This window comes from Rhamphochromis sp. 'chilingali' (genome assembly GCF_963969265.1).
Source record: "Rhamphochromis sp. 'chilingali' genome assembly, chromosome: 22".
NCBI classification, from domain to species: Eukaryota; Metazoa; Chordata; class Actinopteri; order Cichliformes; family Cichlidae; genus Rhamphochromis; species Rhamphochromis sp. 'chilingali'.
Genome location: NC_137950.1, coordinates 8,662,221 through 8,688,458, shown reverse-complemented (window position 1 = coordinate 8,688,458; position 26,238 = coordinate 8,662,221). Strand labels below are relative to the sequence as shown.

Here is a 26,238-nt window from a genome sequence, read left to right as displayed (position 1 = left end):
TGTTTTATGCATCCCTCCAGGCAGAAGCCAGCCAGTCAGAGGGCTTCCACGCAGCTGCTACAGGCTGGTCATTGGAGACGCTTCATGCTGAGCAGCAAAATGGCCGCCCGTCACCCGACTGACTCCACAGCGCTTTGAATTTAAATTCTTCTGCACATTAGGGTTTACACTATTATAACGGTAGTGCTCACGAACCAGTACGTTATTACGCGTGTATTTTCATTTTCTGACACTTTACTTGATTCTCCGCTCAGGCGTCGCTGTTCTTGTAGCCTCGACGAATGCCTCAAAAAGCTAGAAAAAAATCGCACTGAAGCACTTTAGCTAAGCTAGCTAGCACGCTAGCGTATCTTCATATGTGATTCCCGAGGTAAGTGGGTGAATTTTTTACATTTCTCGGCGTTGCACTGGGACGTTGTTTGAATGCATGCGAGTGGGCTGCATCTTAATGGAATGCCATGCCACGGCGCTTGCAAACCAAGCTAGCGCCATTAACCTGGCTACTTGTAATTGCTGCTGTCACTGGATAATGCTACCTTAGCTTATCTGGCTAATGTTCGGTAGCATTAGCGCCGTTTTAGCTGTATTTTTGGCACTGCGTTAGCTGAGCTGGGTATTTGGCCCTCTTATGTGTTTGCTGTTCAAGAACGTTGTGTACACTTAATAGAGCAGTTACTGAACTTGCGTTGGTTTGAACTCGTTAATGTCTGCTGTGCACCGTGTCCACGTATTTTAGTCTGAACCCCTCCTTAACGTTAGCCTCGACGAAATATTTTATTAGCAGCAGCTGCTGAACTTGCCGCTTGTGTAAACCTGAAGGGGCGAGGATGAATGTGTCTGACTATTTCAGCTAAAGCGGATTTATTCACCCGTGTCTTCGGTTTTTGAATATGCCTTTCCATTTAAGCTCAAAACTCAAACCTTTTTGTGCTGTGGGGCTAGCTGCCGAATGCTGGTGAGCTTGGAATAACGTTGACAGGTATGTCACGCATAAGCTGCTGGATAAGGTTTACTATACTGCAGATCTGACAGATTGAAATAACATCGTGATGATGTCTGGCTTTCTGATACTTCTGGCCTGAGATCATAAATGCTTCAAGGACGATGACAAGTCGCTGTCCCCAAATGTAGGAATCCTGCTTTATGGAAGTGTTAACGACACGAAGCAAAAACGAAACCAACATAAGACCGAGGCAGCCGGAGCATACCAGATTGCTTGGGTTTTTCTTTAAACGAGCCCCTTTAAAGGAGAAAACTAACGACTTGTGTTTTAACGTGCTAACATGAACCCAGACATGCTAATGTTGCGGTTATTGCCATATTGTAATGCATACATGATTTACATTTTGCGCATTTACGGGCGCTTCCCTGGTTCCGCTCTAATAGAAATGAATGACATTTCTATCACCCTGTTAAATAAACAGTATAAACCATTCGTTTCTTTTAAAAATCGTAGTATAGCTCAGCTGTTCCATCTTCAAACTGAAAAATCTAACAATACCATGTTTAGCTTGTCCCTGACATCCATCCTGCTCTAGGGATCATAGAGGAGCTATAGGGAATCCTAATGACAATGCACTCTTTGCTGTAGCTGAAATCTGCTTTTTTTATTATTCTTATTTTATTTATTTAAAGCCAGTAAAGAGTATGATTCTGGGTTTGTAACTGCCAGCACACTGTCTCAAAAACAAATCTAGATTTCAAACTTTCAGTTTATCTGTTATGGGTTCCTGGATATGTAGGTCCAGTCAATCAAGCTTAACTGATTGGACCTACAGGACCTAAAGGTCCATTTATCCAATTGTCCAGTGGAAGTGTAGTGACAGAGATTGTGTCTGATATGGAGTTAGAATTAAATGTTTTCTTTTTTTTTCCCTTGAATAAATTTGGTTTACAGGAAAAATCTAGAAAATATGAAAACAAACTGTTGCTTGTTCTAATATAGTTGATACAAAATTACAATTTTGAATAGCCTGCTATTTTTTCTACAGAAGAAAGGAGCATCAGGACAGGAGCAGTAGTTCATGGAAGACAAGAAAAGGAAAAAAGACGAAAAAAGGAAAAGGGAAGCCTCTCAGAAGGTGAGTGTGTTTGTATTACCAGATTTCATGTCCTCTAGGACAGATATTCTCAAATTCAAATGAACGTTTGTATCTTGACACAGTATGCAGGCAGTAAAATATGTGCACATTCACCCATATCATTTAAAATGGCAGTTCTGCATGGATATATGTATGGTTCTATTAAAGTGACTTCAGTGTGCTCTCTTATCTCAGGTGGACACATTTGAACTGTCACATTAAGTCAGTGGGTTCAACAACAGCATTTAGTTTGGATTTTGAATTTTTGATCTTACATTATGCCATTTCAGATTTTTGGTATACACGTATATACAATTTAACTATGTTTGACAAGATACCTGATTCATGATCTTGGCTAATTTGGGCTTCCTGAAGCTATGGAGTTGCAGTCAACACTGCAGCTGTTGAACTTGTTGCAATGAAATCTCTTGTCCTTAAATGTCCTTAGATGTTACATTAATTTTGTGAGGACTAAATGTTGACAGATTATGTGAATAGTGAAAGACTAATAATATAAAAAAAAAAACAGTTTCCTTTCTTTGTCTGGCTCAAAAAGAAACAAAAAACAAACTAAATTTTAACACGACTTTCTGCTTCTCTTCATTTTAGGTTGCAGAGCAAAAAAACAAAGGTAAGCAGCACAGTGATGTATTTTTATGGAGTTTGATATAAATATTAGTTTGCTCCTAAATATTTTTATGTCTAAAAAGATTGTGATGGCATCACAGTCACAGTAACATTATTTCTCTAGCTTAATAATGTGTTGGACAACACTTGATGCATTTTTTAATTTTTAAACGAGAGCACATTCATCTGCATCAGCGATTTCTTTGTTTTATAGTCCAGTTTGTTATCCATTTCTGGCAAATGCTTGATTAGAGGTTACATTTGAAGTAAATAAAACTTGCATTCTTAAAATGCACCTGCTTAAACAAATATCTCTCTCACCTCCTTGCTCTTCTTGTAGTGCCAGACTTGACTAAGCCGGCTTCTGCCCAGTCTTCTGCTACCCAGAGCAGCTCTGCCTCCCCCAGCCCTGGACCCACCCCCTCTGCCTCCCCATCTCCAGCCACCTCAGGCCCTGGCAGTGCTGCCACCCCATCACAGGGCGGCAACAATGCCAAGCGCCTGGCAGTGGCCAACGGACAGCCCACCTCCACCACCAGTTCTTCCTCCACCGCTGGCGGCTCCAGTGTTGCTGGAAACAGCAGTGCAAGTAGCGGAGGCGGAGCTCAGGCGCCTCAGCAGCCACCGCGCTACATGCCGAGAGAAGTGCCGCCACGATTCCGCTGCCAGCAGGACCATAAAGTGCTACTGAAGAGGGGTCAGCCACCACTGTCCTCCATGCTGCTGGGAGGGGGGGTGGGAGGAGATGGCCCCAATGCAAACATGGCTGCTGTTTCAGGTAAGTGTTAACAATGCTGTTGGTCACAAGTATTAAAGCGGGTTTGTCAACTAATCACAGGGTGGTGTTTTTGGTGTAGAGTCTCCTGTCTGCTTGCTAAAGAGTAATTTGAAAAAGGAGTTCCTCACGATGGCAGGCAAGCATTGAAGGCCTGCAACCTGTGATGTGTTTGTGAAATAGAGGCTATTGTCACACATTAATTCTGGGAAATGTCAGGAAAATCAAGTTAATGCATAATCTAGATGGTTTTCTCACATAGCAGAAAACAGGAGATGGGTGATTAAACCAGTATTGTTTGTATTATTAGTCAAGGGTGCTACCTTGGCCATGTGTGAACAGAGCAGAGAAGATGTCTGCTTCCTCACTGTGAATTCTCAGAATTGTTTCCTGTCTGATGTGACTGACTCAAACATTTGGAGCAAATGTAAACATTTGAAGCTCCACCTGGTGTGTCTCTGCATGTTTGGAAACCGCTGTTGTAAAGCACTGTCTGATCCGCAAGCGTTACATAGCTCTGTCAAAGCACAGGTCATTTACTGCATTATTTAATGTTTTTTGTTCTTTTTTTGTTTTGTTTTTTTAACTGATGAAGAATCTAAAGTTGCTCTTTTGTGGGATTTACTTTTACAGATTCCGGCACAGCAGCCTCCTCATTGGCTCTCACCTCATCATCAGTTGCTGCTTCTACTACTACTTCTAATTATGCAAATTCCATGTGGGGGGCAAGCTCAGGCAGCCAGGCCTCCTCTCAGGGCAGGGAGAAGGTGATTGTTGATGGCAATGACCTAGAGGAGTGGCCTAGTATTGCTGGCAGTGATGGAGGGAGCAGCGGCAACAACGGAATGCCTGTGAATAGCATTAGTGCCTCTGGCAACCAATCCTCACCCACTTCCTCGTTCTCTTTGCCCAATGAATGTATGCAGTCGTCCAGCAGTTCAGCGTGGGTGACGGCTGCCTCCCAGGGTCATCTTGGAGGAGGTATTGCAGTAACTGCAGCTGGGCCTCTGCTACAACAGTCCTCCTCACTTTCCAAAGCCCCCGCTGTGCCAGGGAGCCATGATGCCAGTGGCTCCGTTGATGGCAGCAGTGGGATTCCAGGTGCCAACTTCAATCCAAATGCCAACCCTTCAGCCTGGCCTGCACTGGTGCAGCAGGATGGCCCCGCTGCTGTAGGTGAAGGAGGTCAGTCTTCCTTTCACCATCAGGGCCCTGGCGGGTCTGCCAACAACTCTGCTTCCCTAGGGGCAGCCGGTGTCCTGGGGGGTCACCCATCTTTATCTGTGAATCAATCAAACACCCATCAGCACCAACTTCACCAAATGCCATCCAGAGACAGAGAAATGGGTGGAGGGAATTGGGATAGTAAATCAGCGGGACCAAAAATTGCGGGGGGAGAAGGGATAGGGGGAGGAATGGACCATGGTGCGGGAGGAAGTGGGATGAGTGAAGAGCACAGCCTTGTCTCCTCATGGAGAGGCCAGCCTTCTTACCCTGCAGCTAACTCCAAAAAGGGTGCCTCAAGGACTGATGGTTGGGAGAGTGGAGGAACTTGCACGGGGGTATTTGGAGCTGCAGAAGGGGATAATGGGACTTCAGGTTGGGGTTATCCAAGTTCCACAAGTGGGGTTAATGTTTGGGGTAGTGCTGGAAATGGGGGCAACATGACTCAAACCTCTGGGGTATCTCAGGGAGGGTGGGGGTTATCGGGAGATGGTGGTGAAAGAGGGATTTCTGGTAGTGAGTGGGGTGGAAACTCTGGTGGGGTTGGTGGACCGAATCCAGGAGGTGAGGGAATGAGTGGAGCCTGCAGCAGTAACAGCAGCAGTAGTGGAGGCAGCACAGCAGGGAACCCGCCCACTGCTTCCTCCTCTTCCTCAACAGCCACCACTACTACCAGAGCCTGGGACAATCAGAAAGGAGAGAGTGAAACGGGAGAATGGGGTGAGGGTGTAGGAGGACAAGGAGGATCGTCGTCCAGTGGTGGAAATTCTAGAAGTGGGGGCGCGCCTAATAGCAGCCGACCACGTTGGCAGGCAGTTGATGCAGAAGCTGCCTTACAGAGCCTGCTAAATCGCTCTGATCTGGATCCTCGGGTCCTGTCTAACACAGGCTGGGGCCAGACACAGATCCGCCAAAACACAGAATGGAACATTGATAAACATGCAGGACAGAGTAAAGGTGGATCCTCATCAGCTACATCAAAACATCCACCTTCTCTCGGTGGTCCTTCTCAATATTCTAGTGGACCTAGGACCTTAAGCACTGATTCTGTGACTCCAGGGGTCAGCCCTTCCCTGGTTCCATCCACTGGGTCCTCTGGTGAGGGCTGGGAGAGCAGCAGCAACAGTAGCAGTAGTGGGGCTTCTTTGTCTGGGAGAGCCCCACCACCTATCGGCCCCAACATGAGAAATATTGGCGTATCACAATCTGGGCCAGTGACTCCAACTGGACCTGTTATAGGGTCAGGGGTAGTGCCAGGCCCTAGCCAACAGGGGAAAGCTACAGGCTGGGGTGGAGGAGGGATGGGGGCTGGGGATTGCCAGGAAGCCACAGGTTGGGGTAGTGATGAATACAGAGGCAATAGTAGAGGAGAAAAAGGAGGATGGGGTGATCTTGGGAAACAAAGTGACTCTGTGACTGGATGCTGGGGAAGAAGTCAGGATGAAAAAGGGACAGGAGGGTGGAAAGACATGGGTGGGAATGGAGGGGGTGGGTGGGGATCAGAACAGAAGGCTGGGGTAGGTAAGAATTGGGGAGAGCAAGACTCCAAATTAAACAGTGGTGGAGGAGGGTGGGGAGATGAGAGGAAGAATGGAGGAGGGCACTCAGGTGGGGATTTAGGTGTGGGTGGGTGGGGAGACTGGGGTGAAAGTGCTCCCCGGAGGACCTGGGGGGCAGGGGGTACAGGTGGTGGAGGAAGTGGAGGAGGGGGTATTGGTGTTGTTGGAGGCATGGGGTCCAAACCCCAACAAAGTTGGAGTGGAGGAAACAAAATGCACCAGATGCCAAACAGCCAGTCGGGCTCCATCACAGGCCCACAGGCACAACTGCAACAGCAACAATCACAGCATCCACAGCTGCACCAAGCAATGGACCAAGGGGCTATGCAAGGGGGTGGGGGGAGGAAACTCATCTCTCAAGCCCAGAATCAGAACCAAAGCTCAGGCTGGACTTCAGGGCCCATCCCTGGTGTCCCTGGAGGAGATGGAAGTGGATCTGAACCAAGCGGCTGGGAGGAACCCTCGCCGCAGTCCATAAGCCGGAAGAATGAAGTAGATGATGGAACATCAGCATGGGGAGACCCAGATCATTACAAACCGGTCAACCTGTGGGATAAGAACAGTGGTCATGCAGTCCAGGGCCAGGCCCAGGCCCAGGGCCCGGCCCAGGCCCAGCAGCAGCAACAGCAACAGCAGCAGCAGCAGCAGCAGCAGCAGCAACAGCAACAGCAACAGCAGGGACCTCCAGTGCAGCAGCAGCCCAGCAGGCAGACTGCAGCACTTGGAGGTAACAGAGACTTCAACACTGGACCTGGGAAGTCTTCCGCTATGGGTAAGTTATTAGGAATTTAATTTAACTAACCAGGGTGTAATCATAAGTTCCATAACTCAACCCATACAAATCCACAACAATACCTGATAATTTTTTTTTTTTATCAATTTCTTGTTCCAGTTCGTCTCCCTGTTCACCTCTGTTAATTTCTTTTATCTGACTGTTTGCATTTCCGCCATCATGTCAAAGTGTACTCAAAGAGCAGTGATAAACTTATGGAGGAAACTGATCTGTCCTAGATATTGAGAATCATTGCTGGTAATCATAGCTGGCCTCAGATTCCAAACAGGACTTTTTAGTGGTATAGTTATAGTTTTCAAACCTGAATGCAACCTGCCGCATGCTTATCATTTCTGTCACTGTTTATTATTTGTGCATTTTGAATTAGTCTCCCTCAGGGTCAGACTCAAGTCTGCGTAAAGACATTACTCACTGAACGTGCTGCGCAAAAAAACAATGCGAAATTCAGAATTCTACGGATCAGAACCAGCCAAATAACCTGTATACACACCAAGCGCGTTGCATTTTTGTAGAATTCTTTTTTTAAAGACTGAAATAAAAAATGAGGTTGACATGAAGTGATGAAGAGCTGGTCCTGATGTTTATAAACAAGAAAATGAAGAAACAAATTCTTGGTTCATCCAGTTCTCACAGGAAGGCAGGAGTAGGGAGAATTTCATGGTTTGATCCAGGAGTTGAAGATGTATCACGGCTTTCTTACGTATGAAAGGATGTCATAGGCGAGTTTGAACACTTCTTGGCAGAGTTGGGAACACAATTTCAGAGAGCCGAGTGTGTTTAGCTGTGTGTCTGAGGTAAAATGGTATCATTTTATTATTTCCATATAGGGCTGCTCAATTAATCACGATTACGATCTGGGGTTTCAACGATCATTAAAAATGACTGAGCCGATTATTAGCCCCTCCCTCATTTATCCGCGACACCTTAAAGGCCGGTCCGTGAAAATATTGTCGGGCATAAACCGGTCCGTGGCGCAAAAAAGGTTGGAGACCGCTGATTAAGAGGACCCGAGGGAAGCTCGGAAAGCTAAGCAGAAGTTATTTGGAGAGTGACTGCCGTTGGTTGAAAAGAGAGGTAAAAAAAAAAAACTTCAGTGGTGTTGCACACTATTTTATATTATTTTTTTAAAGTCATTGTTAACCCTTTAAAGCCGGTCAGAGCAGCACGCTCCGTTTTGCGTAACTATTTTTAAATCCCTGTAGAACCTGAACCGCGTAAGCTAGCGCAATAATTTGTTTTGCATATGAAACCGGAGGAGTTGTACTTACATCTGATGCCATCAGCTTGTCCTCGGTCACGGTTTCGTTCCACATATAGCTTTGCAAAAATTGCATAAAAAGCGCTTGCAGGAACAAAAACATAATATTCCAGAAACACGCTTTGCCGTTCCTATCAGCTGTTCGTAACACTTCCCACAGTGAAATGATGCACATGCTGTTTTCTTTGCAAATTTGCATCATAGGATTGTTTTTTGTTTTTCCTGCAGTATATAAAAATTGCTGTATCTCCAAAATAAAACTATGAAGACACTCAAAATAAATTTCCTGTTGTTGTAAACAATTTTTTGCAACTTTATTGTTTTTAAAGTTTTGAGGGATAAGCCTCTTAAATTTCTCCAAGTAGAAATATATGTAAACAAAACAAAAGCGATTTTCAATTTTTTTTGTAGTTTATTGCACTTTTTTGCAATTTATGTAATTACTATGGACTTAATGCATACATATTATTAAAATATGGGCTATAACAGTTGTATTGATGTATAGCAACTTGAAATGCTCCCACAAATGGCACTACAGCATGTAAAAAAAATATATATATATAAGCTCTGGTGGACTTGGTTCTATAGTAGGTCTTAAAGGGTTAAATAAATATCGTCAAATAATCGTGATCTCAATTTCAGTGAAAATAATCGTGATTATCATTTTTGCCATAATCGAGCAGCCCTATTTCCATATCAGTGAAAATACACAATTGTTGTGATTGGCTGCATTAAGAATGGGCGAGCCTGAAAAATATTTTTAATGCAGAAAAATATTCATATAGATTTTACGCACCCGGTGTGAAAAAGCCTTTAATCTGAGGAAATGCATTTGGCACAAACCACTTTAACTTTAGTTTGTGTCTTTGTACACTGGCACACGTGCATACCAGTCATCATTGTTGATCACCACCCACTCGACTCACCAGATTTTTGTTCCCTTTGACTTTTATCTTTCCCCAAATTTAAATTGAATGGTGACCATTTTGTATACACTGGAGGATTTTAAACTCTCAAGTGGTTCACAAGCAGGGTTTCTGTGCAGGAAGTGTTGCCTTGTTGCAGCGAAGTCTTGAAGTGGAGGTCAGACCACTTTAGATCAGATAAAGCCGATACAGTTAATCTGAATGCATTGTTTTCACTTTAGATGAGTGATGAAACATTTCTTCCTTTGAAAGCATTGTGTCTAGGTGAACTAGATCAGGTATTGTTGGTTGTTTTTTTGTTTTGTTTTTTGTTTTTGTTTTGTTTTTGTTGTCTTTTTTATAGCCAGAGTTGCTGAACTCGTTCACACCTTATACATTGTTACACATTGTAATGTGAAAATGAGAAAGGTCTGATTTGTGCTATGATTTATTTTTATCTTTTTTGGAATAAAAGTGATCCCATTGGTTAGTAAGATTTTCTTGTGGTTAAACACAAGGATATTATGTTAAATGTACTGAAATCAAAACAAAACAGTTTTCTGTATAATTGCTTTGTATAAATTGATATTTGTTCATTGCTTAAACAGCAATTTGAAGAAGCTGAAGTTTGCCACCAAAAATCACTGTTTGAATGAAGTGAACAAATCAGAAATCCACTGTTGAATGTGCAGTTTTAATGGGACAGCTAGAGCAACTGTTATATAGGTCATCACTGAAGTTTAGTGTTATAAGATAGCAGCTCAGCCATGGGAAAGTAGTCAACCAAGCAGCAGCTTGACGTTTTTGCAGTCGTGACTGTGGAACCACAGTAGCAGTGAAGCGTCATTGCTGACTGATAGCGGAAGCCAGTATGGTTGCAGACAAAACACTTTGATTTTTGGATCAGTGAGCCAGACCACATGAAGCCATGAACTGTTCAAAGAAGTGTCCTTTGTGTAGACTCTTATTTTTTTACTTCCCCTGTAAAAACAAACAAATAAACATTGATTAAAAGAAGCCTCTTTCTTGTTTCTCACCTTAACCATGCCCATGTGTATCTGCAGGTCCATCAGGCTGGGGGAGCACTTCCCCAACTAGTCCTACAGTAGACAATGGCACAGCAGCTTGGGGGAAGCCTAGTGATGCTCCGACTGGTTGGGGAGACCCTGATGATGCTGGAGGAAAGACAACATGCTGGGGAAACCCTTCTTCAAATCCCATCAAATCTGGTCAGAAAATCAGTTTTAAACGAAACCACGTCTTTGAAACGAATCGCAAGTGTTAGTCATACAGTCTGATTTTGAGGTTTGCATTGGTTGTACCGGGTTTTGTTATGATGCATGATGCAGTAGACACACAACTAAAGTGTTTGTATTTATATAAATGTCATTTTCTAATGGCTTTAATCATAATCTGATAATGGCTTGTAACTTTTATTCTGCAGGTTCAAAGACTATGCAAGATGGCTGGGGGAACAAAGAGAGCCCTGTGGCAGCATCACGTAACCCAAGCTGGGAGGATGAGGAGGAAGGTGGCGGCATGTGGAATAGTACTGGCTCCCAGGGAAGTGGGTCATCTTGGGGACAGGGAAGCAATGGTGGCTGGGGTCAGAGCCACAGTGGGAAGAAGCCCAGCAGTAAGGTGGGTTACTGTTGGGGAAAATTGATCTCTGTAAAGGAAAAATCAATTATTAAGTGGAAGGACAGATGTCCTTAACAGGTTCTGTTTTATTAAAAAAAAACAATTAAATTATTTGAAGTAATTTCATGATTTTTTTTTTTTTTTAATATATTTATTTAGCCATCATTTAGTCTTGTCAACATTCCTTAGGAGAGATAAAATAAATGGTAAATGGCCTGTATTTGTATAGCCCTTTACTTAGTCCTTATGGACCACAAAGCACTTTACACTACATTCAGTCATCCACCCATTCACACACTGGTGATGGCAAGCTACATTGTAGCCACAGCTGCCCTGGGGCGCACTGACAGAGGCGAGTAAACATACTTACGTGAATTAGTCCCACAATTGGAATGCTTTTATTGTGAATTCTTATAACAAAAAAAATCTTTAAAGTCATTTCCTTTGCTCTCCTTGTATTTGTCTCTTAGGGCCAATTGAAAGCTGGTGGAGGAGAGTCATGGATGGGCCCCATTAACAGACAGTTCTCTAACATGGGGTTGATGGTAAGATAGAAACGTTCTTACTTCTTGTTGTGGTAGGAATTCATACTAAAAATTAACATAAATTACATTTGACACGTTATAGTGTTCTGTGCAGTGAGTGTTAAAAGCAGTGCTCATGATGGTGAAATTGGGTTTCTTTGTTGGACAGAATGATGATCCCAGTGGCCCAAACATTGACCCAACTTCAGGTTCTATCCAGGAGAAGAAAATAGAGATGGATAAAAGAGGCATGGGAATGACTGATTACAATGGAGACATGAGGAAGGGAGGAAGAGGAGGAGGTGTGGGGGTGTCTTATCGTCCTCCTGGTTCCAAAGAGGCAGCACCTGGGGATGCTGGGGCTTATTATGACAAGGTGATGCCTCATTACCATGTCTTTGTATCTCGTGTCTTTCATGTCTAGATAACATGTTGTCTTTTATCATAATTTTTTCCTCTTGTGATTCTACCTTTTCTTCCTGCCTGTTCCATTTGCCTCATTTCTCCTTTCCTCAAACTTCCCCTACACCATAATATACCACCAAAACTGGTCTTCCACTGGCTGTCACTGTGACAGACATTGCCTTTGATCAATCAGGATGGGTGCCTTGGGGAGGAGGGTCCTTGCTCTCTGTACTCTCCACCCTCTGTCTACAAGCCCCATTCCCTCTTCAACCACTCTATCCCCTTTAGACAAGTAAGATAATCACTCCTTTTGTTTCTGCCCTAATGTCTTTAAAGTCCTTGTATAAATCTTCTGTTTTCATTAGATGTTCATAAATATGAAAAGTTTTACATCCACCTTCTGTCACATTCGGCTTAATTTTTTAAGATTTTCACATACTCCATCCTCCACTGTAGGTCATCTGACATTTAATTTTCTGTGTTTGATCGCAGGCTGGTCACAATATCTTTGGCAGTAGTGGAGGAATGGCTCAGTCCAGACATCAGCCAAGTATCCCGCAGATAAACCAGTCACCAGGGATACGAGCGCAAGTGCCTCATCAGTTCCTGTCACCTCAGGTATTAAAATTTTTTTTTATTTAATAGATTTAAATTTAAATGACAGAAAAGTTCCTGTTTTTCCACTATCTACGATAAAAGTTTATTATTATTGTTTTAAATATTGGATAGTCTTGGCAATGAGCTACCAGAACTTATTCTGTAAGTTTTCACATTTATTATTTAGAAAAACTGAGACCTGTTTTTGAAATTGTACTTCATCTTCTTATATTAAGACATTTCAGGCACTAAATGTTTACTTAAATGTCTTTACTCTATTAGAAAGGGGAGAGTAACTGATCTAGCCCACTTGAAGATCAAAGTGGGCTATGTGGTGTAAATTTAGTTTGACATCTGCGTCATACATTAAACCATTCTCATTTTGTGCCATGTTGTTTTTATTGTTTATATCGGATGTAGCTGATACAAATGCAGAATGATTTCAACTTGGAAACTGTAAAGGCTGTACTTTTCTTTGTAAGCCAGATTTGCCTTGTAGCTGGTGTTATGTAACAAAATACTCATATTCTAGAGCCCTGCATTTTCTGGCATTGCTCAGTTTAGTACGGTTAGAATACATACATACATGGATACATACATTACTTATGTAATTACTTAATGAGTCTTAAGTAAAAAGTAATATGCTAATGTAGCATACATCATTCCTCATGTTCATAGATCTGCTGATCTGTCTGTAGACTTGGTTGGTGTCCAGTCATCTCTCATTTTTTACAATAAGCAACTCTTGCTTAACATTCTCATTTAAGTGAAAGCGATCAAAAGCCTTGTAACACCCTGCACTTAGCGAGACTATAAGAGTTAGTAAATGGTTAATATTTTAATATGGCCATACATTACAATTTCTTTTAAAAGTTAGAAATATTATGTATGTAGTCAGTTTTAGTTTTTACCAAAAAAAAAAAAAAAAATCAGTGTTTCAGACTGGAAAAGATTTCATGAAGCTTTCAGTCAGTGCATCTCTGTCACCAACTGATGAGACCATGTAAAGGGATTGAATGTTGATCAGGAAGAAGCTAATGTACTTGCTTATAGTTACAGGAAAGCAAAATGTTTCTTTGGTAACAGGTGTGCCCGTCTGCTGTCTGTCTCTAGGTGCCAGGCTCTGTGCTGAAGCAGATGCCCCCTCCCAGTGGAAACATGGGGGGAGTTGGTGGTGTGGGAGGGGTGGCAGGAGTTGGGGGAGGTGTGTTCCCTCCGCAGCTGTCCCCCCAGCATATTGCAATGCTCAGCAGCATCTACCCACCCCACATCCAGTTTCAGCTGGTGAGAAGCAGCATTATATGTCTCTGAAGGCTACTGCAGGGCTCCAGCACACATCTGCTAAGGGCATAGGCAAGGCTGTACGCAGCCACTGGAGAATCTGATCTGTACTTTTCGTACACCACCGTTACCAAGGCGTCATTCCCTCTGATTGTTACTTTCTCATATGTGTGACTAATTTTCATGCATAATTTGTGTGACACAGTCAGCATATATATGAAATTATGTAGCCAAATAGCTAGAAGGAAATTAATTTTTTTTGTTATAACACTGAAACCGTAAAATCCATTCAAATACTTTTGCAGTGTGAAGGATGCAAAACAAAATGTGACCTAAAACTGGTCTTGAAGCAAACTTTTTCTCTTTTTTTTCTGGCTTGTACAGTGAACTTCCAAAAATATTGCTCTTAATTCTTTTTTCTTTATGTTGCGATCTCACGTCCTTTTGCATCTTTTTTAATGTCCATTCAGGCTTGTCAGCTCCTCCTCCAACAGCAGCAGCAGCAGCCGCAACAACAACAGCAGCAGCAGCAGCTACTGCAAAACCAGAGGAAGTTCACACCAAACACACGTCAGCAGACTGACCCTCAGCAGGTATACACACACACACACACACACACACACACACACTTCTCTCTTCTTGTTTTGTTTTGTTTTTGTTTTTTACTTCCACCTCTTCAATGATTGTTCTTGTTTTTTGTTATATCATCTCAGCTGGCCAGGATTATGGCGGTGCTCCAGCAGCAGAGGCAGGTCGGGGGGTTAAGCAGCAGCTCCAAACTATCCCCCTCCCACCATGGTGGAGGAGGGGGTCCTAAACTGCCTGTGGCTGATCCCATGTCCCACCCAGGCCTGGCACCATCTGTGGCTGACCTGCACCAAAAAAATCTAGGACCATACTCTGGTAAACAATTACTTTTTAAATAAAAAAATGTCCTAAAACTGTTGTTTCAACAATGAAACTGAAACATTTTTTAATTTTGAAATTAACTGAATGTAGTGTAGGTTGGTTTTTTTTGTTTTTTGTTTTATGGCAGCTGTGGATTCACTTTACTACATATGTGTTAAAACAAAATAACCTTTGTAATATTTCTCTTCAGGGTTTGGATCTGGGGTGAACCTTACAGGTCTGGACCTGGGTGGCTCTGTGGTGGGGGGGCCTGGAGCCATGAAGGACCTAGGGGGTCAGCAGTCCCGTTTCAAGTGGATGATGGAGGGAAACTGTTCTCCAGACACTTCCTCATCTGAGAATGCGTTTCATAAAAATGGTGAGATTATAACTTTTTTTGAAAGTAATTTCATAGTGCAGGCAGAAAGGGTTAAGATTAGCTGTGAAGTCGCATCTTACTGTGATCGCTCTCTTCCTACCTACCAGGTCCTGTCACCCCCATAAAGATGCCAGGGGGCTCACCATATGCGCAGTATGACATGATGGTTGGAGAAGGGCTGAGTGACAGTTGGCATCGCACCCCTGGCAACAAGATGTGTGCCAAGCCTGCCTCCACACCAAGCTGGCCCCCTGGTTAGTGACTACCTTAAATCAAGATGATGATTATCAAATTTGTGCACTATATGTAACGAGGACGTGAAACACAACATGTATTACCTCTAATTTTAATCATAGACACCTGCTTTAAAAAAAAAGCTGTCATACATTATCAGTCTATGAAACTAGATTTAAAAATTCAGTGTTTTAAGTTAGTTGTTAGAGCAAATCTTGACATCAGTGACATCACTGTGTTGGTTGGTTGCTGTTAATAGCCCACCATTGGTTTATGTCAGCTAAACAGTGACAGAACCATTAACCCAGTGGAAAACAAGGAAACCAAAACTAAAAAGTACTTGAAGGGGGTCACTTCAGTACAGCAATGAGTTTTTCTCTTTTCTCTTAAGTGGTTCTTTGTTGATGCCAGCTGAGCTGAAATGGGAGAATCTACCCATTAGCCATCATGCTAGAGTTTATAGAGCACTTTATAAATGAGGACTGTGTGCAGAAAAGGGTGGCTCAGACTAACAAGCTGAAGTCTAAGGCTGGCCCCTCTGTTTAATTTTGCCTTGTTAGGTGTACAGATTGTCCCACCTGGCCAGCTAACACAAGAATTAGCTGTGCGCTGTAAGGAGATGGCCGGGTAGTGCTATAAACAGTAATTAATTAGTATTAATAAAAGCCAAAAAAATTAAGTTTGATCATTGTACTCAGCATGATTCTAATAGACTACACTCAGTAAATGATTGTGAAAAGAATAACCACAATGCTTAATTTTGTTACATTTTATTTTCATCACTGTCACTGCCAGCTGTCCACATGAAAAGTAGATGACATTCACAACACCAAACAACATTTCAGGAGGACAGTAAAGCTTCTGTTTCAACAAAATCGAAGTCTTAAAATAGTCTTATATGTGAATTTAGCCGTTTAACTAATAGCGGTTACCCAATGGTCACTTTAGAGTCTGTGCTCCTGACTTAATTGCCAATTACTGCAAGTTTGCAAAGTAGCTTACTAACTAGCAGGTATACTAGTTTTGAACACTTGAAACAACATCTGTGGATGTGATTTTCAGCTTAAAATGAGCAACTTTTAAAAAAATGTCAGTTTAGTTCGACATCTTCAACTAAAGCCAAGCTATTGTTAGCATAAGTGTACCTGCTGTTGGCTGTCTCCACACAGACTTCACAAAGCGAGCATGTTGCTTCTCCCAAAATATCCCTCTCACAGCAGCGTATCTGGTAAGGGTGGGTAGAGCTAGGGTGGCATCCCTGTGCAGTTACCATACCTGTATAAGGTGGTGTTTCTCAACCTCTCTACACCTCCGTATAGCACCAATTGTTATTTGAGCAATTTTTTGTCATAAATGTCTTTCATGCTTACTGGCTTGAAAACATAAACCATAAGGTGTCAAAGGTAACTTGTCAAATCATCTGTCAGCGCCATCTTCTGCCAACTACCTGTTAATTTGTCTTTCTTCCCCTCTGTAATAAGCTAACCACTTGTAATTTACTATGAACAGAAAAAAAGAACAACTCCTAATTTTGTGTAAAACCAACTAAATTGTGCTGTTTCATGTCCTCTTTAAGCCTGTAGGGTTAAAGTTTAGGCTTTTCAGGCTTTAACGGACCACATGTTTGTTTTTTCTTTAGAGTTCCAGCCTGGTGTGCCATGGAAAGGAATTGACCGTGTTGACCCTGAGTCTGACCCCTACATGACCCCAGGGAGCATGATGGGAAACACAGTGCCACCCACTCTCAATGATACAGAGCACCAATTGTTACAAGACAATACAGGTTAGCATTTGCGTGTTTACACCCGATACTCTTATGGATACCACTCCTCATATTTTGCTACCAAGTAAAGATATAAACAGGGAGTTGTGGCTCCTTTTTGCACAATGGCGCAGTCCAAAATTATATTTTTCATCTCATCTGCATTACTGAGCAGGTATGAGAACGTTCAATTTAGTTTTTTCACATAGATCAGTGTTTTTACTGCCAGTGCAAGTGGGTTTGTTTTCACAGTAAACTTGGTCGCAGCCTGCTGACACAGATTTTTCCCTCTTGTGTTTTCCCTTATCTGACTAATTGGAAACAAGTGCTTAAAACTGAAACTAATGGCTTTCCTAAAGGTTTAAAAGGAAGGTTTTGTTTTCCTCCACTGTGATTGATTTCATAGTCGGAGAGAGTCACTGGGTTTTTTCCAGGATGTTGTTGTAACTTTGGTATAAAAAGTGTCATGAGTGTCACTTTTGTGGTGATTCAGCGCTTTATGACATGAAATAGAAAATTAATCTTCATTGGATTCATATGTTGTTTTCCAAATTTTGCTGATGTTCACTTGGCATGTATAAAAAGCAGTTTGACATTGGAAAGGTGCAACTTTAGCTCTACATATGTTACCCATGGAGGCTGTTTTTGCATCGTTTATGATCATTCATTTTATGGTTCTCACTATCTTTGTATGCAGATTCCACCCCTCCTCTCAACACCTTGCTGCCTTCACCTGGTGCCTGGCCCTACAGTGCCTCAGACAGTCCTCTCAACAACGCACACAACTCAGGTAACCATACACATGAATATATACCATCTTCCTTCTAGGCTTTTGGTTAATTTATCTACGTTTGTATTTTTACTTCATAATTTCTGGTAATAGTGAATTGTCGGGTTTTTAATAAACTCTACAAGAAGAGAAAGTAAATGAAGCAGTGAAAGAATTTCCAATATACATTTGAATTGGATTTGATTGCTTTGAAGGTCACAATTTTAACAGATTCAGGTTTAAATGTTATTCTGCAGATACTTGGATAATTTGCAGTGAAATCTGGACGGCACTTAAATATGTTAGAAAATTCTAGTCCATCAGCTTTTCTCTAACAGCATGGTGGGAGTTTCTAAAAATAACGGAGTCTTCATTAATCCCATGCAAACGTACACCTATCTGGAATAACCCTGACATATTACAAAACAATAATATGATTAATTTCCCAGAATGGAGTTGTAAAGGAATTAAATACTTAGAACATATATTAGAGGGAACAGAATTTATTCCATTTGACAGACTAGTTGAACAATATGGGATCAACAAGACAAGGTTTTTAGAATATCAACAAATTAAATCCATAGTAAAAAAGAAATTTAACCTCAGTCAAGTTGAATTACAAACACCACTAAGTGCGGCACATTTTCTTACTCTTAAATCCCCCAAATTATTATCTAAAATATACAGAACACTTTCTAAATTAGATGAATCAATATCCCTTCCTACTGCAAAGTGGGAAGCAGATTTATCAGTCAACCTAGACCAAAACTTCTGGTCTCAGATTTGCTTAAAAACTTTTAAATTAATTAAAAATCCCAGTCTGCAATTAATACAATACAAAATACTTCATAGAGTGCACTATACAGGTCATCGGATGTTCAAGATGGGCTTTACATCTTCCAACAACTGCTCACACTGTCAAGGCAATACACCAGACACTGGTGGTTCTGTCCACCAGTGCAAAAGTTTTGGCGCGAGATATGTGAAGACTTATCAAAGTGTCTGAAATGTAACATCCCAACTTCCCCCTTAGTGTGTCTACTGGGCAGCTTAGATAATGTCACTTCAGAAAAGAATATAGCCCATATGATCTTCACTGCCCTATGCATAGCCAAGAAAACAGTCCTCATGAACTGGAAAAATAAAAATAATCTTAATTCTAACCAATATAGAAATTATCTATTAGATTACATTAGTCTTGACACAGCCTCTGCCACCACATTAGATCAATTGCTCTGGGCCCCTTTTATCAGCTCCATCACCTAGTGGGGGTGGGGGGTCATAGTTTGGTCCCGCCTTCACTGTTGTGATTGGTGAGGGGGTAGGGACAGGCTTAGGGCGTCGGGGGGTTCCCCGGAGGCATCTTCCTTGGGGGGCTCAACCCGGGGTAGCGGTCATGTCCGGTTAGGGGCTCTGTTGGCTCTCAGGTGACTGTTTCCTCGCGGCTGCGTGCAGCGGGGCTAGGGGAGGGTCTGTGCTGACGGACGTGGGTTACTGACCTGGCAACCTGGCTGCCCCTGGGTGGGTCCGGGATGGGCGTGAGGTTCTGGGGGCGCTCCGTCTCTGGGCTGGGGCCCGGGCCGGGCCTCGGGGGCTTGGGTCCTGGTTGGTGTGTTGCCGGGGTTGTGGGCGGGTGGGTGCATGGGGGCCCGGCCCTGGAGCAGGGTGCCGCCGGTGCGTCGAGCCGCCTGGGGGGCTCTTCAACTGGTGGGGGGGATGGTCACATCTTGCAGGAGCTTTCTTCTCTTCAGGAACTCTCTGCAGGAGGGGGAGATACAGGAGAGGTGGAGGAAGATCTCAGCCTGGGCGTTTACCGTCTTATGTAGTCTGGAAGATGTGTGGATGGTGGGGTGGGTGCAGTTTTCTCTGTGGTGGGGTTGGGTGGACTGTCCAGGGCTCTGTGGAGCCGGGGGGCCCCCCTTCCCTGGCGGGTCGCGGAGGGTGGGAGTGCCTACTGGGGTCAGCGGGGGAGCTGGCCCCAGGGAGGGGTTACCTGCCCCTCCCTTCCTTCCCTCCCCATCTCCAGCTGCCTCCCTCTTCCCGCTCCTCCACAACCACCCACACATGCAGGGCCTTGGAGTGGGGGTATGTCACCAGGGTGCAGAGGAGGCTACCCCCCCCCCCCCCCCCCCCCGTCCCCTTCTGGCTGCCTCTGCCTCAATTTTATCCCACAACTTAGACATTCACATTATTCACACTCTCATTACACATACATATAGGATCTTGGGGGTGGGCACAATCACGGAGTCCAAATCACCATCAGGGTGTATACCTCACCCCTGACGTCGTTGCCCACCTCTCAATTTTAAATACACTTAGTCATTGAGGGCTAGCAGGAGGGACTATGCGCTTACCTGCTGCTCCTGGGCAGGTAGCTCCATGCCCTCCTGGGTTTTAATTGCACCTTAGAACACATATGCATCAACACTACAATGAGCGGGTGGAGGGAGGTTTGGAGTCTTCTCCCACCCCCATTCTCTGCGGCCTGCTGGAGCAGGAGGGCTAGTAGGAGGAGTTGGCCGTCCGACTGCGGTCTGGGGTGTGGGGCCTCCCTGCTGCTGCGGAGTCGGGGTGGTCTGCCTCTCCCCACCGCAGGGAAAAGGGTAACACCACCTGGGTCTGGGTGCAATTCCCCCCTCCAGGGGCAAGGGTACCTAGACCCGGTTTGTAGAGTACGCTTGGGGAGTGTGATTGTGTGTACAGCGTCTCTTTATGTCTGTCTCCACGTTGGTTGAGTGTGGAGTGAGTGCATATGAGAGCATGAGGGTGGGAATGGATGTTTGTGTCTGTGTCTATATGTCAGGTTGGGTATCAGACGCCACCTCTCTGGGGACACCTCAGGCCCTCCAAGGTTTGGAGGCCTATCTCCACCCACCACCACTTCCCCTGCCGGTGGCGGACTCCCTCAGGTGTCGGTGTGTTGGTGGTTCTTTGTGTCTGGGGGTGGGCGTCCGGGTACACACCGGCTCACTCCTTGGCGGCCGCTTGTCGGGGCCTGGGGCCTGGGGCTCGCTCGGGCCCCTTTGGAGGTGGGGTGCCCCCGGCCTCTCGGCCTGGGGCTCGGTCACTCAGGCACAGCTGGGGGCCGGCGGAGCTCACGGGCGCGTCACTGCAACTCCCCCTGGCTTCTGCTCCGCGGCTGCTGGGCGAGCCCTCATCTGGGACTCTCCTCAGCTCTTACTGGAACAGTGGCGCGGCTGCCCCTCTGTTGGTCTTCCATGGTCTCTTGTGTTCTGGGGGCCTCTGGATGTCTGGAGTTTTGATCTCCTCCATACCCGCTTCACACCCTGGAGGACGGGGCTGTGGCCCCCCCACACTCCCTAGCAGATCATTACATGGAGAAACCTTTGGAATGCAAGCATGCTGATCCACACAGGTATGCACACATGGGTATTCACAGACGCGGACTAAAGCTTTCTTGGCTGCTGCCTCAAAGCACACTGTGCGCTGTCTATCTTGCGTGCTGCACAATATCGTTTATTATTTAGTAAATATTGATATCTATGACTAGCTAGTTTATTGTGATGGTGCTTTGTTTTCTCTATTATTATGTTACTCTTTGTTGTTTGCTGTCTCCTCTGTTTGTTTTTTTTGTTTGTTTTTTTTTTTTTTCTCCATACAGGTGACCCAGGAGTTTTTTGTTTTTTTTCTCTCTCTTCCCCCCCCTTCTCACCGTCTCTTCTCCCCTTTGGTTTTCTTTCTTTCTCTCCCCCTCTTTCTCTCATTCATTCCCCCTGTCCTATTTATTAAAAAAAAAAAAAAAAAAAAAAAAAATGACAAAGGATGAACTGAAGCTCTGCCATCACGTAATGTCGCATACTGCTGTTTCTGATGTCATTTAAAAAAAAAAAAAAAAAAAAGAAAATTCTAGTCCTGGAAAACCATGGACATCAGGGAGTAGCTTTGTAATGAACCAGTTAAAAGAATATGGAATATATGTGTTGCTCCTTACATTAATCCACTGTCTGCAGATATTTTAAAGTCTCCGTCTTGCCTGTGTCCTTTTGTCTCCTACAGCAAAGTACACAGAATACAAGACCAGCTGGCCCCCAGAGCCCATTGGACCTAAGTCTTGGAAAGCCAGTCGTGGCAGCAGCCAGACCCAGTTATCCCGCCCACCTCCAGGCCTAGCCAGTCAAAAGCAGCCATCGCCTTCCCCTTGGTCAGGAGGAGCCCCTCGATTGGCTGCCCGCAGCTGGAGTAGTGGCTCGAACAGCACTGGTAACGCTGTGACTAATTTTTCATGTTGTTTTGGTTTTTGTCTTTGAACGCAGTAATTTTTAAAAATGTTTAGTCAGGAGATTTAAAAAAAAATGTCTTTGATTACTGAAAGTGTTATTTTGAGCTAAAGAATCCATTTATATTTCATTTGGAAGATTAAGTGAGGCTCAGTTCATGCAGTGGGAAAGTTGTTCATCATTTATTTTGAGAAACTGGGAGGAAAAATAAAGTGACACTCCATGGATGACTCCTGTTACTAAGACCACTTTTCTCCTCGGTTTCTTTTCTGTGCAGGCTCGACCTGGAGTGACGGCAGCTCTCGAGAAACCTGCTGGTTGGTGCTCAGCAACCTCACGCCACAGGTACACAAACACACACATTCAGGCAGATCTGCAGAAAAAGAATTTCTCAAAATGCAGAGAAGAAAACAAATAAAACTATTTATTAATTAATTCAAACTGATTAGTCCATTTCACATTTGTATTAGCGGCAGTGGGAGCTGAGGCTAAAGCAGCCTCCTCCACCTCCTCTTGGGGTATCTCTAGCACTCCCACTCCCAGGCCAGATCAGAGAGGTCTCTCGTCCAATCCTGATCATGTGCCTGAACAAGTAGAACTGAGTCCTCTAAGTAATCTGTATTGTTGTAGAGTCTTTAACTTAAAGTGCTTTGAGGCAACAGTTGTGATTTGGCGCTGCATAAATAAAATTGAACTAAATTTCTCTGCTGAACATGGAGTCCAGTATTGACCACCCAAAGCATCTTTAAACAAATGTTTTATTTATTTATTTATTTAGTTATATATATATTTTTAAAGGCCTCATGATCACCATCTCTGTTGCCTTCCTTAATTCTTGGTGTGGTGCTGTTGTGGAAGCACACCTTGTAAGGTCTAGTGATCCCCAAAGCTATCTTAGCTGGAGCTAAATGCTTGTGACACACCAAACAGACCTGTGATTATTATCCAGACTTACATGATTCTCTATGAACCGCAGAAATCACCACCTATCTCTATAGCCAGCCCAACAGAATCTACTTAGACAGCCTGAAACTGCAGTGAAGGTCCATCATGGTTGCCCCTGATTTTGGCAGTGCTGTGTTTCAGTGTTTGAAACATAGCACATTTAAAAATCCCAGTCTGTTTGACATCTTAACCTATTACTGTCCTTTTAAGATCTTTCGTCTGCTTGTTTTTTTTTTTGTTTTTTTTTACTACAGATTGATGGATCCACTCTGAGAACCATCTGCATGCAGCACGGGCCGTTGTTGACCTTTCACCTTGGCCTGACCCAGGGCACTGCTCTGATTCGCTACAGCTCCAGACAAGAGGCAGCCAAGGCTCAGAGTGCACTTCACATGTAAGGAATTATTTTGATAACATCTTTTTAAAGTAAATCTTAAAGTAAAAGAAACTAAAGTAGCATCTTGGCTTAGCTTAATATGTTGACTAGAAGTGGTAGCAAATGGCTAGCTTGCCTTTATTCACCGTCAACAAAAAACCATCTACCAGTAAATCTAAAGGTCAGCATTATATTGTCCTAGTTTGTTTCATAATTGAGCATTTTCTCTGTAAAATATCATAACGCTTGACTTTCAAGAGTTGCAAAGATCCCTGTTACTGATCCCTGGAAAAGTGTTAAACCATTAAGTGTTGTTTTTACAATAAAGTTCTGAAGTTTAGAGGTGATCTGGATCCTGCAGAAAGAACAAGCCTAGTCATTTTCACTTGCTCGCAAACGTGATGTGTAGCAAACCATATTCTGGTATAGTTTCACTTTGTGTGTTTCACAGTTGTGTAGACTATACATCACAAACTGAGTGTTAAACTTTCGTTTGCAGTTCATTTTGAGGCTGAAAAGCCTTTTGAGGCCCTTCATTCATTACAAGTGTATGACGGACTTTCTGTTTACCCCAGGTGTGTTTTGGGTAACACAACCATCTTAGCGGAGTTTATGAGTGAGGAAGATGTGGCTCGCTACATTGCACATTCCCAGGCTGGAGGAGCAGGAAGCGGAGGAGCTGCAGCCGGCTCCCAAGGCTCCGGGCCTACAGCAGCCTCCATAGTTGGGGCTAACAGTAACGGAGGAAGCTGTGAAAGAGGTGGAGCAGGAGGAAACGGTGGGGTAGGAGGAGTAGATGGAGCTTCCACAGTCGGAGGGGCAGGAAATGGAGGAGCTGGGTCTTCCAGTTCTGCATGGCAAAGTCTAGAAAGCACAGGCAGCTCGTCGGACCAGTCTGCCACCCAGGGGCCCGGATTGGGCATTTTCACCCAATGGAGCACCAACGGCACCGGGATAGGTGGGGCCGGAGGTGTGGAGGCCGGAAGGCAGGGTCTGTGGGGAAGTGTGGGTGGGATGGGGGGGACAGGGTACCCCAGCAGTAGCCTCTGGGCTTCTCCGGCGCTTGAGGATCGTCACCAGATGGGCAGCCCCGCCTCGCTGCTTCCAGGGGACCTCCTGGGCGGGGGGGGCGACTCTATCTGAGGGGCCAGCTGACACACACGTTTTACACCTAAGGTGAAACACGTCATGCTCTGCATTGACGTGGAGAAAAAAAAGCTACACTGGTCATCCAACATAGACACTCAACAGTCATACTACACACAAGCTACATGCACACATTACTTTCACACAGACATTAAACCGCCTAACTTTAAATGAAGACAACAGTAAAACTTGAACCGGGGGAAAAAGGTGAAATCCATTAAACTCTTTAGGACGTAACTGGATAGCTCTTTGTCTTTGTACTTCAGACCACACACCTGCATTCAGAGACCCAATCACTCAGGCATGCACTGTAGACAGGCTCAGCCAGAGTCCTACACGTCAACAAGTTTAGCTATTGCTGTTTTTAGTGTGCCACTTTTTTTAATTTTATATTGCTATTTAATGGTCAAATCTCAAAAGTCAGACATGCAGACTGAGCCCTCTTAGACCTGGCTGGCGTACTTCGGAGTTCCCACTTTTGGAAGCTTAAGAGTGGGAAGGATCGGGACTTTATAAAAAATCTGGGACAGCGCCACACTACTGAGTCAAATGGACGATCAGCAACGTTTGAGATGCGCAAAAGGAAAGAGTCTTTTTAGTAGGTACCGACACGTCTACATTGGTGGGAATATGCCATCACTATGGGACCCAGGGTGGAAAAAACACAAAACAAAAAAAACAACATTAGCCAAACTTGCACTATATGCCTCTGGGTTTGTTGTTGACGCATCCTTCCACAAATCCCTCCATGTTTGAAACAGAGCTACAACACAACTACATAGACCTTAAAGAACAATTAAATGTTACAGCAGCAGTGGCCTTGGCTAACACCCAGCGGCCACCCACCCTCCATGTCAACAGCGTCGTCACACCTTTTCATCAGTTACACACTGCTCTTATATTTGACAAGCAAAATTGTATCTCCTTGTCGATGTGCGTTGGTTGTTTATCAGTTTGTTTTCTGTTTTAGAAGAAATGAGAAATGTGTGGAAAAAAACAGTGGAAATCCAGAGATGTCCTCTTATTTGCCCTTCAAACACTGACCTCGCTATTGTATTTTTTCTTACTCAAGAAATCAAGTTGGTTATTATATATTGTCATGATGTAATGGTGACTATGATCACATATTTACTCGCTGTACAAGGTGCCCTCCTGCCTGCCTGTGTGTGCATGAACTGAGTGTTGACAGTTACGACCGAATGGAGAAGGATGTGATTATGATGACAATTATATCGGGAGTGTCTGTGTTATTGCTGCAACATTGAATGTTTATTTTCCTTTTTTTCTTTTTTCTTGTCCATGAGAGATTCATGTGTGTGCGCGTGTGTGCGTGCGTGCTTGCCTTTGAACACTGATCTTCTCCAGTCAGGGAAGTGAATAGATGTAAATCTGACAGCTTACATTTGAGAGAAAGACTGTGTGTGTGTGTGTGTGTGTGTGTGTGTGTGTGTGTGTGTGTGTGTGTGTGTGTGTGTGTGTGTGTGTGTGTGTGTGTGTGTACACATTTTTGCGTGCTTGACTGGATGTTGTGATAGCTAAAAAGTTCAAAAACATTGGCACTATTGCATTTGTCTCCTAAGTTGTGTTTTTAGTCGCTTTTTGTTTCCGTTTATATATATTTTTCTTTTAAATGCAATAAGAGAATATTTTGTTTTTAAGACGAAGCAACCAACCGAAGGCATTTTTATTAAGATGCCACATCTTACCATACCAAGCTGAGCTGGAAACAGTGTTTTACAGACACGTTAAAGACATTTTATGTTTTACTGTGTTTCTTTTTATTATGTATCATTTTAAATTAAGTCAGTCTTTATTATCACTCCTGTTCAGG

The 26,238-nt window shown here is 43.8% G+C and overlaps 1 protein-coding gene across 2 annotated transcripts; it reads left to right on the top strand.

The window, feature by feature from the left end:
* The first annotated feature begins 230 nt into the window (after positions 1 to 230).
* tnrc6ba (trinucleotide repeat containing adaptor 6Ba) lies at positions 231 to 25,894 on the top strand. Of its 2 annotated transcripts, XM_080872801.1 has the most exons (22): positions 231 to 370; positions 1,992 to 2,081; positions 2,691 to 2,712; positions 3,049 to 3,486; positions 4,117 to 7,038; positions 10,287 to 10,451; positions 10,667 to 10,863; positions 11,334 to 11,408; positions 11,557 to 11,763; positions 11,965 to 12,084; positions 12,285 to 12,410; positions 13,503 to 13,673; positions 14,141 to 14,263; positions 14,384 to 14,573; positions 14,770 to 14,937; positions 15,045 to 15,191; positions 16,811 to 16,954; positions 17,631 to 17,723; positions 21,720 to 21,923; positions 22,218 to 22,285; positions 23,140 to 23,279; positions 23,837 to 25,894. In XM_080872801.1, exons 2-22 carry the CDS (start codon positions 2,025 to 2,027, stop codon positions 24,402 to 24,404), a joined length of 6,345 nt encoding a protein of 2,114 aa, XP_080728927.1. In that variant the 5' UTR covers positions 231 to 370; positions 1,992 to 2,024; the 3' UTR covers positions 24,405 to 25,894. The 2 variants fall into 2 exon arrangements, with proteins under 2 accessions (XP_080728927.1, XP_080728928.1); XM_080872802.1 differs by lacking the exon at positions 11,965 to 12,084.
* The last annotated feature ends 344 nt before the right edge of the window (positions 25,895 to 26,238 follow it).